At 42.0% G+C, this 18072-nt stretch overlaps 1 protein-coding gene across 13 annotated transcripts in view; it reads right to left on the reverse strand.

Moving 5' to 3' along the window:
- The window catches only part of KIAA0232 (KIAA0232 ortholog), a 97765-nt gene that overhangs the window by 9349 nt on the left and 70344 nt on the right, over positions 1-18072 (reverse strand). For 8 of the 13 annotated variants that reach the window (XM_063663503.1, XM_063663507.1, XM_054484734.2 and 5 more), the window contains 5 exons: positions 16622-16688; positions 15349-15430; positions 9657-12939; positions 7575-7646; positions 2149-2257 (listed from right to left, as the gene is read on the reverse strand). In XM_063663503.1, coding sequence (XP_063519573.1) covers positions 2149-2257; positions 7575-7646; positions 9657-12939; positions 15349-15430; positions 16622-16688 — 3613 coding nt within the window. The remainder of the gene's footprint in view (positions 1-2148; positions 2258-7574; positions 7647-9656; positions 12940-15348; positions 15431-16621; positions 16689-18072) is intronic. The other 5 variants (XM_054484739.2, XM_063663508.1, XM_063663505.1 and 2 more) reach the window with 1 other exon arrangement.

The following is an 18072-nucleotide window of genomic DNA, read 5'->3' on the forward strand; positions in this document are numbered from 1 at the left end:
GGGCAAATATGCAGGGACCTAACTCACAGTGTGAGCTAAAGGTCATTCAAGTCATTCAAAAGAAATAATTACCAGTATTTATGCACTGAGAGTTTCTCTATATACCACTTCACTGTAAAAACAAAAATATTATGTACAAACACCAGTATCTACTAAGAGACTGTACAGATAACCAGGAACCTAGAGCTAAGAGGTGGAACTGGATTCTTTACTAACTAATGACAGAAAACTGGACTAAGGGTGCCAAGGTTGCCCTTTACTAAAGAAACATGAACTCTAGTGTCTGAAAATCATCCTACGCCACCGCAAGGAATTGGTTCTTTTCCACAAGGTGGCATCCTCCTCTCCCTCCTAGCTCTTCCTGAGAGGTCCTCTGTGGCACAGCTGTGGCCACATCCCACCTTCATTCCATTAACTGTGTCTGTGTCTTACACTTGCCCAGTTTACCAGATTGGACACACATGAAGGGAAGCTCTGTGCTCCTACTGCCCTGGCATCTACCTTGGTACCAAGTGCAGGCAGCTGCTGTAGAGGGCAAAACTTCTGGACCACAAGAATCACAACCTAGATTCTAGCCCATGCTTAATAGTTAACTGTGTGATTTCGGGCAAATTACAGTACTAAACTTGAGACTCAGCTTCCTCATCTGAAAACTAGCGGGGGCATCTCCTAAGGTTCTTGTGAGAATTATGTAAAAGAAAAGCTTGAGAGCACCTTGCACGTAACCAAGGCTGTCCAGATATGAGCTAATGGTAGGGCGGCAGCAGCAACGGGCCTTTAATAAATGCTGTTCAATCAACGAAGACGCTAACAGTGAAGACCCAGCTCTACACTCTCCTTATGACCCAGCTGAACCTCTGGGAAGGAGGAAGGCAGGGTCTTGGGAAGCTGTCTGTGGCTACAGACCAGAGAACAGCAAACGCTCCACTCCTAAAGAGTCAACCTGGCCAATCCGGCCTTCCATCCCATCAGCTATAGCCCATGCTGCCGAGGGACGCCAGGGAGGCTTTCTGAGGACAGCGCAGGTGTGTGCAGGGCATCGTGGCTAGTGAGAGAAGTCATTTGGCTCCACACTAACTACAAATTCGCTGAGGGGATGTGACAAACACGTGAACCCGTAAATTTAAATGCAAGAGATTTGCATAACCCCTTCAGGGCTCTGACAGGAGACGGTTGTTAAATAAATGTGGTAGCCAATAGAAGCCCACGAAACCACAATCTGGACAAGTTGAACTTCTTGAGCTAATCAATTCTGGTTGCATCCTTAGTTCCTACTTCTCCCAAAATTTCAATTCAGGGTTTCTTAACAACTTCTGGGTGTCTACCTGGAAGGCCTCACAGACTGCTCATTCAAAAAATACCCTAAACTAAAATCTTCCTCACCGTATCAGCGCCCACTCCTGTCTCCCTCTCTATCTAGACTCCCATAACTACTCCTCATAGAAAGTAATCCAACAAACTCCTCCTCCTCTACAAAACCTCTCGGTCCTGTTTCCTTTTCTCTGTCCCCGCTTTGATTGCCTCAGTCCAGGCCTTTAGCTTATGCCTCCCAAACTACTGCAAGAGCCTAAAACCCTGGCCAATACCCTTCGGTTTTTCAATTCCATTTCCACTCTGTTACTAGAATTGTTCTAAACAACATCTGTCCTTGACAACCTCCAATTTCAATCCTATGAACGGCGTTCCCTTCCTGCATGTCAGACGCTACCTAACCTAGCCAAGCCCTGAAACCTTCTGACAGGCTCCTGCCCTGTCTGTCTCTCTCGCGTCAGCTATAACTCAGCTGAGCCATGGGGCCCTGTGCTTTCCCCTGGCTGCGACCCTCCTGCCTCCGTGCAGGTAGCTCTCTTCACAGGGACTGCCCGCTATTTCCTCCTCAGTGACTCAGTGGTGGCTTATACGCACCTCATCCATGGTCAGTAATGCTTGGATGTATTTCCATGCCTTTCCCCTCTATCAGATTGTGGCTGTTTCAGAGCAGGGCCCAGTTCTCATTCCTCTCTGTGTCCCCAGTGCATGACAAAGTGCTACCCACACAGAAACCTCTTGGTAAATGTTTCTTGGACTGATATTCACAGAAAAAGAAATTACTGCTCTTAATAAATTACAAATTGGAATGAATAAATGAACCAACAGAGGTCTCCTTACCTTCACACTCTGATGCAGGAAAAAGAGGAGAGTACAAGGCTTTTTCCCACCAGGTCTGTTTTTCTTGACTTCTATTCATTCCTTGTATATCAGTGTTCAATACAGGGAACTGTTTAGATTAAACCAAATATAGAAAAAGTTTATAAACTTTCAGGTTAGAGGAAGAATATTCAAGCATTATTAACTATAGATTATAAACCCAGAACTTTTAAACTGGCGAGGTTTTTTGGTTTTTCTTTCTTTCTTTTTGAGATAGGGTCTGGCTCTGTCACCCAGGCTGGAGTACAGTGGCACGATCTTGGCTCACTGCAACCTCCACCTCCAGGGCTCAAGTGATCCTCCCACCTCAGCCTTGCAAGTAGCTGGGACTACAGGCGGGAACCACCATGTCTGGCTCATTTTTTGTGCTTTTTGTAGAAATGGGGTTTCCCCATGTTGGCCAGGCTGGTCTCGAACTCCTGAGCTCAAGCAATCTGCCCAGCTTGGCCTCCCAAAGTACTGGGATTACAGGCATGAGCCACCATGCCCAGCCAACTGGTGAGTTTTTATACTGTTCTGAAAAAAGTGCATTTTAAAAGCCAGCGTGTTCAGTGTATAAAGAAAGTATTGCTTAAGAAGTACTTAGATGGGAAGCAACATGAAAATCTTAACTAAAAAAACTCTTACAAGCCAAAAATATAATGTAACAAAAACGCTCCCAAGCAAGGCAAACTTCTAGATTCCACAACTGCATAGAGATAACGGGGAAGCCCTGAGCCTTTACTGGCATGAGGTGCTCTGAAGAGAACAGGGGGAACCCTCTTCTCCCTCATATATTCAGGCAGAAGTAAGTAAAAGAAGAAAATGGAATCAAAGAAAATTCTTTTTTTTTTTTTCCAAGACAGAGTCTCACCGTGTCACCCAGGCTGGAGGGCAGTGGTGCGATCTCAGCTCACTGCAACTTCTGCCTCCAGTGTTCAAGTGATTCTTGTGCCTTAGCTTCCCGAGTAGCTGGGACTACAGGCATGTACCACCACCCTGGCTAATTTTTGTATTTTTAGTAGAGACGCGGTTTTGCCATGTTGGCCAGGCTGGTCTCGAACTTGTGACCCTCAGGTGATCTGCCCGCCTTGGCCTCCCAAAGTGCTGGGATTACAGGCGTGAGCCACCACGCCTGGCCCAAAGGAAATTCTTATAGGCACAGTTATTGACCTAAGTGTCTTAAAATTATCTTGCTTAGGTGCGAACCAGAAGGAAACTAAGGCTAAAACCAAATTACAAATTCAAATTCCATGATTCAAATTTAAAATAGGAGATAGCCATCCAAATGAGATGAGAGAATGATTCCTGAGAGCGGGAGAGACTCACATCCTTCACATCTGGAAGTCGCCCAGGCCCAGAAGAGGGACCTAGCCTGAACCCAGGCTCTGTCCTTTCCCAGTGGGATTCTCAAGTCCTGGCTGGGCCCCGCCCACCTGCTTGGCCAGTGAGAACTGGATAGTATGGCCAATGGCAGACAGACAACAGTTGTCATCAGTGACCAAGAAGAGTCCTTGTAGTGTGGCCAATAGAAGACTTGTGGCAGCCTCAGTCACCATGTATACCTGGCATGCTGGCAGTCAGGGCAACCCCCTTCAGCGTGCCTTCCTCACTGTGCCTCAGAGAGTGAGCCTGCCACCAGCTCGCCCAGAGTGAGGCTTGGCCACTGCATCTTTCTACCACCCACATCCTCTAATACTGTGTTCTCAGTAGACATCTGCTCAGTGGAGAGGCCTGTGAACACTGCACCCATCTTCATTGTTTTAAAAGACATTTCACCACGTGTTCAAGTTTAAAATCTAAAGTGTTTTAGAAACAAATTGTTCATCAATTTCCTGATAGGATTTTCTTATGCTTTTAACTTAATTATTTATGGGTCTAAAACTGTTCAATTCCGTAATGAGTGTCTGTTATGTAACTAAAAGGGAAACACTTCAAACTTTTGTTTTCACTTAACTTTTCGGAAACACTCCTAAGTCAGAAACTGAAGAATTGTACTGTCTACCCACAGTAGTCAGTTAACCTTTGCTATTTTCTCCTACAGCTTATCCTAACAATAAAAATTGGTACTGCTATTAGATAAACAGATGCTAGGGCCAGGGGAACGGACAGGGCTGGGCTTCCTGCAAACAAGGTGGCACCACGCAAGGCCTGCAGTTCTTCCAAGGTGGCTAACAGCACCTGTCATGCAATTCCCTGCACTCTAACGCCTCTTTAGAAAGGCCTTGCCTGTCCTGTGAGATTACTTAGTGCTACTCAGGGGGAGCAAGGAAGGTGCCCCAGCCAGAACTCTCTCCATCACCTCCCTAAGGCGCTATTGAAGATAAATGGATTTAGAGGTTAACAGGTTCTTATTTGAGAAAGAAAAGGCTCTTTGCAGGAATGATCAGTTTAAATACACCGCTTATCTTTTCATCCTTTCTTGAGGATTAAGATCAAGAAAGGGAGTGAGTTCATGGTGGGGGATGGGACAGGTCAGGAAAAGCAGGCTGGAGGGGCCAGGCACCTGGGAGCAGGGGCAGCATGAACCAAGACGAGTTTAGATCCCAGCAGAACCCGACTGTAAGCTTCCTGAGGGGCGGGACCACGTCTTCTTCATCTTTGCATCCCCAAGTACGGGACCCCGCACAAAGCAGATACTCAGTGTCTGCTGACATGAAGAAAAGTTTCCGCCAGGCCAACAGTCTCTGACTATCTCATACATCATTTCTTCTCTCTCTTGCTGAAACCACTGTGAAGGGCACACCAGTTTCTACCATAAATTTGGGAGTCTTTTTTCTGCATCCTCCATTTGAATGTCAATTCCTATAGCAGGGACTTATTTGTCCCGTTTTATACTAAACATATTCAAGGAATATGCATCTTGTTATGACATCTCTCCACTCAGTCATTTATAACTTTTAGGCTGGATCATGCTACGTTCATCTAATACATCATCTAATGTATTAATTCAACTTCTGGTGTAGCTGGGAATGAAAAGAATGAAGAGACAATGGAGGAAGCTGAAAGCAGATCAGAAGGTCGCTGTCATGGACAGGCAGGCACAGCAGCGGCTTCAGTGCTGCCCTCCCTTTCCTGCCAGGCATCCTCTCAGCTCACTCTCTTACCTCTAAGTATTTCCTTAAATTGCACCTTGGTGAGGAAGCCTGCTCTCACACCGCCCATAACACAGCAAACTCTTGCGATCACTCCCAACCCCAATGCCCCTCGTCCAGCGATCCTCCTTTCCAACAGCATTTACATTGTAATACACTATATAACTTAACATGTTTATTGTCAGCTCCCCAAGGTGGGATGTGACTCCACCAGCACCAAGAGCTTTGTTACTTATTCCCAGCACCAAGAATAGTACCTGACGGAGCAGGTACATAAGAAATACTTGATGAATGAATGAAACAGTGAAAAGAAGACATAAACTTAATCCAAAAAGCCTAACCAGAAATGTTTTTAGCAATAGATGTAAAATTGAGAAATTCTTTAGAAGGTGGAAGCTGAGTGAAGGAAACAAAGGCTTCACAGCTGTAAATTCTCACAGAATACTCCTAGTTTGGGTAAAGAGAAAGGTGCTTGGTTTTAGTATTACTCTGGGAATCTTGCCCCTTTGCCACAATCAGCTCTCATTTGAGCCACACCAGGAAAAGCAAGACTTCCATGTACCTTGTTCTCTGGGAAGGAAGAAATGAAACATCAATGAAGAGATACTGAGTGCAACAGAGACAAACAAGAGACACAGAACTGCTGGTGTAAGTCTTCCTCAGTTCACAGAGGTGCAGAGTGGTAGAAAATGCTTTGCCTGTCCCCCACACTGGGATCTGGGGCAGCTGTCTCACCTCTTAGAGCCTGTGTCTTTAGAAGGGGGGAAAATAACCTACCGCATGAGGTCTACATGGGCATCCAGTAGGATAGTGGTGACAGAAGCCTCTACATAGATGGGCCGGGTGGCACATCACCAGGATGACCCCTGACCCCCACTCCTTCTTTACTCATCAGAGCCTTCCTGTCCCTCCAGACCTGCTGACCTCCACAGCACAGTGAGCTCCTCTCCTGAGTGGACTGAAATTCCCTGAAGACACCAAGTAAGCCTTTTGCTTATTTTCTGTGCCTCAAGGTGCTTGGTACTAAGTTGGCAACCAAGGAAACGACAAGAACATTTTCACCACAAATGTATGTCCAGATACCAAGGCACACTGTGTCCTTCATCTGTGCTACTCTTAACCGTATGGTTTATACTCCAGAGACCGTGAGATCCCTGTTCACAGCTGCCCTGCACACATCAGCAGATTCAAATCTTTTTACCCTTGCTTCTGCTGTTCCTTCTGCCTGGATTGCCCTGCCTCCGTCCTTCTACTCTGGACACTCAGATATGCTCAAGAAGCCTTCCTCAACCTTCACAGGCTGGGAGGGTTCTCCTGGCTTCCCACAGTATTCTGTGCCTCCTCCACCATTCATTCCACCTACAGCACCTAAAACTGCACTGGTCAAATGCCCTGGAAGATAAGGAACTGACTAGGTAGATTACGGTATATCCACGCAATGGAATAGTATGCAGAAAATAAAAAAACGAAGGGTGATTACAATAAAGTACCATTTCAGCAAAAAGAAAAAATAGAAGAAATACATGTGAACATTTACTTGTTTATACGTGCAAAAAATATCCTTGGAGAATACATCAGAACTCACTAGTGCTTGCTGCTAGGGAGGAAACCTTTCACTGTGTATGTACATATACACTTGTTAACTTCTGAATTTGAACCATATGAATAAATTACCTATTTCAGTTAAAATAAGTAACATGGTACAAGTTGGTCATCTTCACTATGCTGAATTCTGTATGGGCAAGGACAAAGTCTTATTCATCCAGGACACCTACTTTAGCAACAGGCATGTAAACAGGTATTCACTAAATGTTTGCTGAATTGAACTACACTAAACTTTTGAAAATAATCATATTATTTTCATGCTCTTAGACACCAGTTCTATCAGAAATCCTACATTTTCATCATCTAGGTCTGAAATAGATGGGGTTCTACTGATCTTTAAACACGCCTCCCAGATTGCTTTCTGAAAAGACTGTACTGACTCAGGAAAAGGGTCGAAGGCACATCCTCTTAAAAGCACCTTTCAGACTGACCAAGCAATGTGACAGAACAGAAAGATACAGGTTCTAGTCCCAGGCTGGCCCCAAACTGTCCCTTCAGGTCACTCTCTCAGCCTCCTCCATATCTCAGATGAATCTATGAAGTAAGCTTGAACCTGGCTTCTAAAGTCTAACAATGCTGCCAAGAGAGCAGTACTGACAACATCTAAACTATCAGACAATCCCAAAATGTTCTCTGGGAATTTTTTTGGCAGCTAAGACCTTTCAAGGAAACCCAGAATTCTGATAACACATAAATACATCAACATACTAGAAAGCGAAGGAATATGGTAGTGGTATGATGTAGAATCTTGCTTCTTTCCTCTTTTTCTTTCTTCCCAATCTGGAACCAGGTGAAATACAAAGTACATAAAGGAATATTTAAGGATGAAAAATGGGGCAATAAACAAACAGATAAAGGCTAACAATATTATTGGGTTTTTTTCTTAGCAGTGTTTCAATGGGATTAAATTCATCCTCTACGGGTCTCTAGGTAGCTGATTAGAGCAGTGACTCTCAAGTCGCCTGGGGGCTTCCTAGAATCACAGGCAAGCAGTCCCACACCTGGGCACTCTGATGCGACAAATGAGTAAGGCATGGTCCACAGCCACAAGGAGCTTATAGTCCAGGATATAAATAACTCACGAGACATGGAAAATGCAATCAAAAAGAGGCATAAAGTGCATGAAAATTACGAGAGGGGCAAAATTAATTCTGATGCAGAGTGGGGTTGGAGCAGGGGAGAGAGGAAATTAGGGAAAGTGTCAGTGAAGGAGGTGGTATATGAAATAAGTCTCATGGTATGGGTAGGATTTGGATGCGCAATGGTGGGTAGGGTGTGCAGGACAGTTGGGAGGAAGTGCAACACTCATCTGCTCTCTGGCCACAGGTGGCATGGCTTCTAAACACCTCCATCTCTTTTTTTCAATAAGCTGGGCCGGACGCGGTGGCTCACGCCTGTAATCCCAACACTTTGGGAGGCCAAGGCAGGTGGATCACTTGAAGTTAGGAGTTCAAGACCAGCCTGGCCAACCTGGTGAAACCCTGTCTCTACTAAAAATACAAATAATTAGCCGGGCGTGGTGGCACATGCCTTTAATCCCAGATAGTTGGGAGGCTGAGGCAGGAGAATCACTTGAACCTGGGAGGTGGAGGTTGCACTGAGCTGAGATCGCACCACTGTAACTCAAGCCTGAGCGACAGAGCGAGACTCTGTCCCCAAAACAAAACAAAAACAAAATTAAATAAGCTGTTTCTGGAGAAAGGCTAGGCACTCACATATCGAAAACAGTGGAAAAGTGGGCAGACTGCTATGCTTTTTTGTGAAACAGGTTATTGTCTTAAGTGTTATTTCTTGTACAATCAGTTTAACCTCAAGCCATTTCTTGGGCATACAGTAGAGAGGTACAATGACTCTCATTAACACAACTTAATATGATCCTCATTCCATAGCCTTAACATATAATCCACACAGCTTCTGGAATATGTACTTTGTATAAAGCAAGATACATCTATATAGGTTCTGTAGAAGAAATTTTGTTGCATTTGGGCTGTGGGTGAATTTCTACATGTACCACAATGTATTTTTGAGAACTCCATAGAGATACAATTTGTTTTATATGTAAAACACAAGTTTTGATAAAGTGATCAACTTCTAAGAGTCAGTTAGACAGGCTTGCTACACTTTAATAGCAGCCACTTCCTGATTCATCAACTTTGAATGTTAGAACACTTTCATGTTAGGTTTTTGCTTTAAGCACAATACATGTATTTATTTATTTATTTATTTATTTATTTTTGAGATGGAGTCTCACCCTGTCACCCAGGCTGGAGTGCAGAACACGATCTCGGCTCACTGCAACCTTCGCCTCTCGGGTTCAAGTGATTCTCCTGCCTCAGCCTCCCAAGCAGCTGGGATTACAGGTGCCTGCCACCACGCCTGGGTAATTTTTGTATTTTTAGTAGAGACGGGGTCTCACCATGTTGGCCAAGCTGGTCTTGAACTCCTGACCTCAAATGATCCACCCACTTCGGCCTCCCAAAGTGCTGGGATTACAGGCATGAGCCACTGCACCCGGCCAATAACATGCATCTTAAGACAACACATAGGAATCTTACATCCTGTGATTTTTAAAAGCTTTTTCTCTCCAGAAAAACTCTACTGTCTAGTTCAAATTTATGAATATCAAATCCATTTTAAGTCTTTACATGTAAAATTAGAACAACTTAAGTTTTAAGACATTTAAGCTAATTTCCAAAAAATTTAACCCTATCTTTCATTGACTGGCATGTCTGTTCTTGGGTTAAACTCTGATCAAATCCTTTTGTCAAATACCAACATGCAGACACATACCTCTTCCAGCTGTCCCGAAGAAACTGGATTATCTTCATAAGCAGGAAACTGACAACCTGCTTTGCAACCACAAAAATTATTAATTTCTTCCTCGCATTGTGCCATTATTTTACAATTTGCTTCTGAGCTTTCTAAATCTATTTCCAGGGATTCATTCATGCTACATTCCAAACACTGATTTTGCTTTCCTACTGACAGAATCCCAGTTGATTCCTCCTGGGAATCCAGTGATGTCTGAGCACTCTTTTCCATCCCAGATTTTTTTAACCTGGGAAGGAATTTTCCAGACTCAAGCTCTGATTTTCCATAGTAATGGCCTTCTTTCTCTGCATCTTCTTCCAGAGGTTTGAGATCTGCCTGCGGATCTTCAAATATATCAACTTGAGAAGGAATGGGAATATTTGCTTCATCTTTCTCAGACTCAAATTCTGACTCGCTTCCTCCTCCTGGGGACAGTTCGGATGCAGAAATTGGGCGAAAGTGAGTCCTAGGAGAGATCCGAATAGCCCTGTATTGTGTTCTGTCAACACCACATATCCTGGGGTGAAACACTTCACTGTCTGAATCAGAACAGAGGATTGATTTCGGTTTAAAACTGGGGCTGAAAGATGCAATCCCTTCAGGTTCAAATGAGCATTCTACATGAAGAACTTGTGAAAATGGATTGCTTAAGTCAAAGGAAGAAAATGAGTATTCAAGTCCAGGATCTTCGACTTGAAAGTTGCCACAAGCTCCTAGTAAGTCTTCATGGAAGATAAAAGAAAATCCCTTATTTAACCCATTTTCCCCACTCTTCGGCTGATCATTCTGTTCAAATGACACGAAGGGTTTCCATAACTGCCTGTGCCCAGGAGCAAAACTGTTTCCTGGGGTCATAAAGACATCTGTACCAGCTATTGTCACAACATCAGAAGCTGCACACTGTAACAGACTTCCTTTTGTGTGACTAGGTGGTACGACCGCCCATTCCCCATCACTATTGAAGGTTTTGAGTTCTCCATAAACTCCTCCAAGAATGAATGTGTTTTCTTTATCTTGGGCTACATCCCAGGGTTTAGAGGGTGTTGTATAATCACCACCATCCACGTTTGATAGCTCACTAGAAGCAAATGCTCTTTTCTCCAGGCTCTCTTTCTGTCCCTCCCACAGATGGTACTCTGACCGCCGCACAGCCTTATCAGGCTCCTGAAGGGTCTCCAGTTCAGCTTCAGCATCTAGACAGCAGCAGTAGTTATTTACATCTGCCGAAAACAACTCAGCATCAGTTCTTTCTATTTCTACTGTAGCCACAGAATTTGTGTCTGCCATCTTTGTCCAAATGTCTTTAATAACCCCTGAGCTGTAGCCATCTCCATGTGGACTTTCATTACATACTTGTGTAGTTTCAAAATTTTTGTTTTCTGTTTTTTGTTCTAGCTGAATACCACAGACGGATTCTAGTTTAGATGTTTTTTTGAAAACTAATGTAGGAATCTCACCTAAAGTTCTACTGTTTTGCTGGCAAGTTTCATCTTGCAAAAAATCTAGAAGTTCTTCATCTACATAACTTGACGAGACTCTAGGAACTACATAATTAATATCTTCGGCATTAAACTGTGTGGATTCTTCAAACTGAATATTTAATGTTTCATTGTCTGAACGTGTTTCTTCTGAATGGGACCATGGACTACAAGTTCTTGTTGAAAGATTAGAACAGTGTTCATTTTCTTCAAAGGCACTATTTTTGGTCCATATTAGCAATCTAGACTGTGTTTTCCCAAGCATATTAGCACTAGAATCTGTATTTTCATTTCCCAAGTTGAGTGTTTCAAAAGAAAATGGTAAAACAGAATTACTGCATTGCACTTCAAACACTGAAAAACAAGAGTTTATACCAGATCCTTCATTAATATCTGAAAAGAGCTCTTGATTGCCAGCAAGCAGGTGTGAATTGAGCACTGTGCTGTCTAAGATGGGAGAGAGTCTAACTGGAGAGTCTCCTCCAAAACTCTCCCCATCAGCATCACCGGAGCTGGATGAACAGCACTCCCAAAACTGAGCCAGATTGCCAAGGTCCTGCAGGAATAAGCCCTCAGCACCTACGGAGCTGGTAGAATCTGTCCATATTGCACGTTCCCCTTGCAACTCCATACCATCTAACACTATGCAACATTCTGCCTCAAAATCTGTGTTCTCTTTGCTTTTTTGTCGAATCATATTCAAAATCCGACTTTCTCCTTGCATTGTTTCTGAGGCACCAGGATCCAACATGGATTGATCAATATCCACTTCATAGAAGTGCGTTAATTCTGACAGATGAATATCATCTAGGTATTTATTGTCCTCTGGTAGAGAACATAATGAGGTCCCAGTGAGGTCAATATCCTCATTTATAACTGCAGGCATTTCTACAAAATGACCATCAATGAAAGTACCTGCTGCGAGGTATGTTTTATGAAGATTATTGTTGCTGATACAAAGACCATGCACTGATTCAGACAATTCTTCCACTGCCTCTGATGTCAGATCACTTGTATCTTGTCTGTTTCGGTATGTGGTCTCTAGTTTACTTTTTCTGCTCAGAGGAACAAAATATTCAGCAATTGGCTCGGTGTACCACAAGGGCTCCTCTTTATACTCTGTGTCATTTCTGTTCTCCATGTACAGGTCTTTTCCTTCAGTGCTCCCAGGATCTTTTCTCCCTATTTCTTTTAAAGGTCTCTTACCCCGCTTGCACAGCTGTTTGACAGAACCATTGCTGCTACTGCTACTACTTCCAGTATGAATGTTTCTTTCAGCCTTTTCACCATGCTTCAAAGAAAGCCTGCTTTGCCCATTCCGCCCTTTTTTGTTTCGAATCTCTCGTGCCTTGTGTCTTACTTTAACATACTTCATGGATGCTTTTAATTCTCCCTGATTCCCACTGGAACTTGAGCCTGCTTCACTGGAGCCAGAAGACCATGAACGAGGGCGAATCTTTCCTTCAGGTTTATGTCGGATTTGCTTTTTGTACAAGGCAGGCTTTTCTTCAGTTGTGCCATTACTAAATTTGTTTTCCTTCTCGTTTTTGCTTTTGCTCTGGATTTTCTCATGCACAGTGGTGGGTACTTCACTGCTTCTTTCCTTGGTGACTTCACTTTCACTGTTGCAGTCCTTAGGAGAGGAAGTATCTGTGCTAGCTGGTGGGGCTGTGGATGATGAAGAAGAGCTAGAGTAAGAACAGACTTTAGACTTGTTCCACACAGTCATGATTTCTTGCAGGCAAACTGGTTTCTCAGAAAGTGGTGGAAATGCTTCATAGTACCTGAAAAACAGAGTAAAGAGTTCAAAAAACGAGTATGCAGATTTTTTAGATACAGTAAAACAACATTACCAACCAGAAGAATGGAATATTTCATTTTAGTAGTGTCAACATTCACGTCATCCAAGAATCATTAACTTTACAATAATTTATAATACAGTAAAACATGCTTAAGATTAGTCCCATGCATCATGCACCATTTTGCTCAGCACTGTGATACACACTGTAAGAATACTAAGAAAATACGTAACATGACAGTTTTTATCTTCAAAGTTTGCATTTTAATTAAGAAGTCAAAAAGGACAAATAGTAGAAGAATGCAGTCTCTTCAGTAAGCATTATCTGAATTTGAATCTCAGCTAAGTCACTATTGCTTGCGACTTTAAGCACATTATTTACTGCTTCAGACTATTTCCTCAACTGCAAAATGGTGATCCTATGACTTACCTCACAAAGTTATTGTGAGCGTTGAAAATATATGCAGTTAAAAAGCTCGGTAGCAATCAGTCAAGAGTATGAGCTCTAAAGCCACATTCTCTGAGGTCAAATCTTGGCTCTCCCTGCTTTACTAGCTGTGTGACCTTAGGCATGTTACTTAACCTCTCCATAGCTCAGTTTCCTCACCTACAAAATAGAGCTAGTAATATTTACCTCTCAGAGTTGTGAGGAGTAAACGAATTAATATGCAAAATGAGTCGGAACAGCAGCTTCTTAAGTAACCGCTAGCATACTGCCTGGCATTGAAGCAGGCCCTCAGAAAGGGGAGGAATGATCACATTCAAGTATTCAGAAAGAGGATGTCAGTGAGGCCTAGAACAATGAAAGTGGGCCACAACTGAGCCTTGAAATTCCAGATTTATTCCACAAGTTTAGTGAGTACTACCTGTGAGGCCTGAGAGCCTGTGTGAGGACACGAAGACACACATGTTATGCTCACAGAATGGAAAACTAATTAGAGCTGTGATCACTAGAAATGCAGTGTAGAAAAAGCCAGGGAGGCTGGTTTCAGGGGGCTTGAAAATGAGCAAGTATTTTTGATTTGCTAGGAAACTGGGAGCCACTGAAGATTTCAGAGCAGAACAGATTGCAAAAGGAAGAATTTAAAGTCACATTGGCTACTGAGGGGACTGTTGTTTCAGAGGCAATGCTCAAGGTCACACATGAAGTGGTAAAAGGCCATGTTTTCAAAGGGCCTGAACTTGATTCTCTTTCTCAGTCTATGTCAGAGTTGACCAACAGAAATATATTTTGAGCTTCATATGTAATTTTAAGTGTTCTAGCAAGCACATTAAAAACATAAGAAATAGGTGAAATGCACTCCAGTAATATATTTAACTAAACTCCTGATATTATCATTTCAACATGTCATCAATATTTTAAAATGTTTAATACTTTACTTTTTTTTCATATGTAGTCTTTGAAATCCAATGAGAACTGTCCACTGACAGCATATCACGGTTTGAACCAGCCCCATTTCAAGTGCTCAGTAGTCACACATGGCTTGCAGCTACTGTGCTGGTCAATACAGGTCTATACAAACCAAGGAAATGCTATTTTTTTCTTAGGTTTCAGAGGTTCGAAAGATTAAAATAAAATGTATAATAGGGAAGTCTGTTCATAATGCAGATTATTTTAAGACTAATTATTTACAAAGAAAAAAATAAAAGTATCTTTAGGAAGGTTTGGCAGGTCAAGGATTTGCCTACGTTCCCTTTGCAGTAAACAGTGGGAACTCAGTGTTCTTGCTTGTGAACATGGATAATCATTTCTTTTCTTTCTTTCTTGTTTTTTTTTGTTTGTTTCGTTTTTTGTTTTTTTATAAGACAGAGTCTCGCTCTGTCGCCTAGGCTGGAGTGCAATGGCGCAATCTCAGCTCACTGCAACCTCTGCCTCCCAGGTTCCAGCAATTCTCCTGCCTCAGTCTCCTGAGTAGCTGGGATTACAGGCATGTACCACCATGCTCAACTAATTTTTGAGACAGGGTTTCACCATATTGACCAGGCTGGTCTCGAACTCCTGACCTCAGGTGATCCACCTGCCTTGGCTTCCCAAAGTGTTGGGATTACTGGCATGAGCCACTGTGCCCGGCTGATAATCCTAATTTCTCACAGCTGTCTCAAAGGGCTGTTGTGAATATTAAAGGTAATAGTACATACATAGACTTAGCAAATAATAACCTGTGTTTCACTCATTTGTTCCACAAATATTTATTGAATATGCACACCAAGGACAGAACCATCTTATTTCACCTTTGAATTCTCAGTGTCAAGCATATAAGCACTCGATAAATGTTTCTTAAATTATATATAATGAAACTAAACGAGATGACAAACAGAAAACGGAAACCATGTAGCAGTTATTCATTTCATTTTAACAAATGCACACTTTATTACTGAATACAATCTTACATACATTTCCACTTGATCCTTTGCTGGAGGGGATAATTCTGCCTCTGGAGAGGGAGACCCCTCTAACTTTTTGTGAATCTTCTCTTCTGTTATGAAACAAAAATTAAGAAAGATTTGTCTTATATCTAGTTAATAAATGCCCATGTATTTCAAAGTTTCTCAACTAATTTTAAAAAGAAATAGAGACTTTGGTGCTTAAAAGGCAAACTCGATACCGATCTTTTTAATAAAAATCTATTTTTTCAGTGTGCCAGAGGGAGTTCTCCGATTAAACCACATTAGCATCAGGCCAAGAGGTGAGAGTTGTTCATCTCGTCACTGATACAGTGCTCTAGAGGCACTTAATTAAGAGACTGAAGTCCCCTGTGTACTTACTAATTAGACCAGAAGGACAGAACATCTGTTTAGATTCCAAAAATATTTTCTCACAAAACTCTATACTCATAGACTTTACATTGACTCATCTTGACTAAAACTAATCTGTAAAGAATATTCTTTATTACAATTTGCTCTATTACTTAACATGTAGGTGAGCAAGGGCTATTTGAACTAAAACAGGAAAAAGGGCTATACCTTTAGTTTAGCCTAGGATATGCCTTAGGTTACAGATAAACTGGGCCCTGAAGAGGCAGGCTCAAGGCTTGGTGGGCAGCAAAATGACCATGAAGAGGGCAAGGAAACAAGGATCCTTACCCTCAATATGAAGGTCTCATTCTTAGGGATTGCAGAAAAGTTAGAAAAAGTATGAGGAGGATTCATATATCGAAAAAACTAAATAAGCTTGCCAAGTCTGTGTTTCCAAAAAAGCTGAGTCAAAACAGAAGTCCCTTCCAAACCTGAAGTAACTCATGTCTTAACATCTTAATTTAATGTCTCAATAGCAGTCTTAACATCAACAGGAGGATATTAACAGAGGGGCAAGGATGGGGAAAGGAAAGAGACAATATTGTTCCTGATCTCTGAGCTTCAACTTGAAGCCAACAACAATAACAAAAAACCCAAAAAACAGAAAACCATGAAGTGTTTCCTATCCCTGAGGGCACCTGTGGACTAAGTCCCTCCCTTGGTTGCAGGAATCTCTATGAGTGACTGCTGGGACTGACACAGAAGCCACTAACAGAGCTGCAGATGGAGCATGAGGCTGGCCTAGTGACACACACTGGACACAAAGACTTTGTTCTGGTTGTTTTCTTTTCTGATCAATTCTAAGATTTTCCCTAATCCAGATTCCTCAGGGATGTAATCCTGGCATGTGCGTGCAGTGCTTTTGACCTCACCTTGCTTACTCTGAAGGTCTTTCAGTCTGGAGCAGAGCTCCTCCACTAAAGTCTCGATACCAGAGCTCTGCATGACAACAAAAAGACACATTAGGTTACAGCCAGGTATGTACAAATCAGGTATTTGTATACTTTTGTCTTAATACGTAGGTTTTACAAATCATCCACGTTCCAAAATAAATATATTACCAATATTTATGTGAATACTACAGTTTAAAAATTATAGGTTTGTAGATACAAATTGGTATACCTGCTTATTACTAATAAAGCATATTAAATGAAACTTAGTGATAAAATGTGAACATATTCATGTACCTCCCAGAATAGCTTCTGTTTTTCCAAAGGTGTGTCATCTTGCTTGTGGGGCAGATTTAAGGGCCTAAATGTCCATCATACGACCAAAAGTCAGTCACCATCAAAAAGAGTATTAAATATTTATGTGAGCGAGATCTTATACCAGACTTAAAACAAAGGAAAATCACAAAACCTCATCTTAGTTCTCTAGGAGCTCACACCCTGAAAAAAAACAAGGTGATTTTTTTTTTTCTGTTTTAAAGAAACATGAACACTCATGATTAAAACAACAACAAAAGTCCAGAAAACGAAGCCAATATTGCACATGTGAAAGCTTTGTCTTCTTTTCAGCATCTGGACCAGATTATCGACTTCTATACAAAGCTTGGGAGTTTAAAATTTAAGGAGAGTACATAGAAGAGTCTGGATTTGGGAGGGTAAAAGTAAGAGTCAACCTTTAAAGAAAAACGAATGTTGAAAACAGGCACAAGCAAATAATCTTTCATTACGTAGACTTTAACTTTTAAGAGTCTCAATTTCTCACAGGAAGAAAAAATTTTTTTTACAGTGGACAAAAAAAGTCAACGTATTTCTCAGAAACTTTAGATTTATTCAGTGACCAAAGTCCTATTTAAACTGGAATCAAGTCTTTATTGGTGGGCATAACTCAAACAGATGCGCGTGACGGAGAGTTCTGCTAAGCCAGTGCCCTCACTAGGCCTTGACGGGCTAAAAATAGAACTTCACCCCATTCACTTAACTCAAAATGACTCAGCACAAATATTATAGATATCCTAAATAAGAAATCCCACAGTTACACAGTTTGAGTAGCAAGAAACAGATTACAATGAAAACAGTTAATTGTAAACATCTAGAGTTACATTCTGTCCACGTCATACCACAGCTTTTAATAGGAAGATAGAAAAATAGGCCAGACAAGAGTTGCCCTTTCCTTTAAAAACACTCTTAAAAACCATGGCAGATATTAGTCATAAACACTGTTCAACCACAAACAGTTGCACCAGAAAGCACCTGCTTACCATAATGCTCAAGGTGTGACAAGGACGGCAATTATATTCCATTTCCTTCGGATCGTGAAACCAACACCAGTGTCAGCTGACACACTGCATACTGTTCTGTACAGCAAGCCTATGTCA

This window comes from Pongo pygmaeus, chromosome 3, assembly GCF_028885625.2.
Source record: "Pongo pygmaeus isolate AG05252 chromosome 3, NHGRI_mPonPyg2-v2.0_pri, whole genome shotgun sequence".
NCBI lineage: Eukaryota > Metazoa > Chordata > Mammalia > Primates > Hominidae > Pongo > Pongo pygmaeus.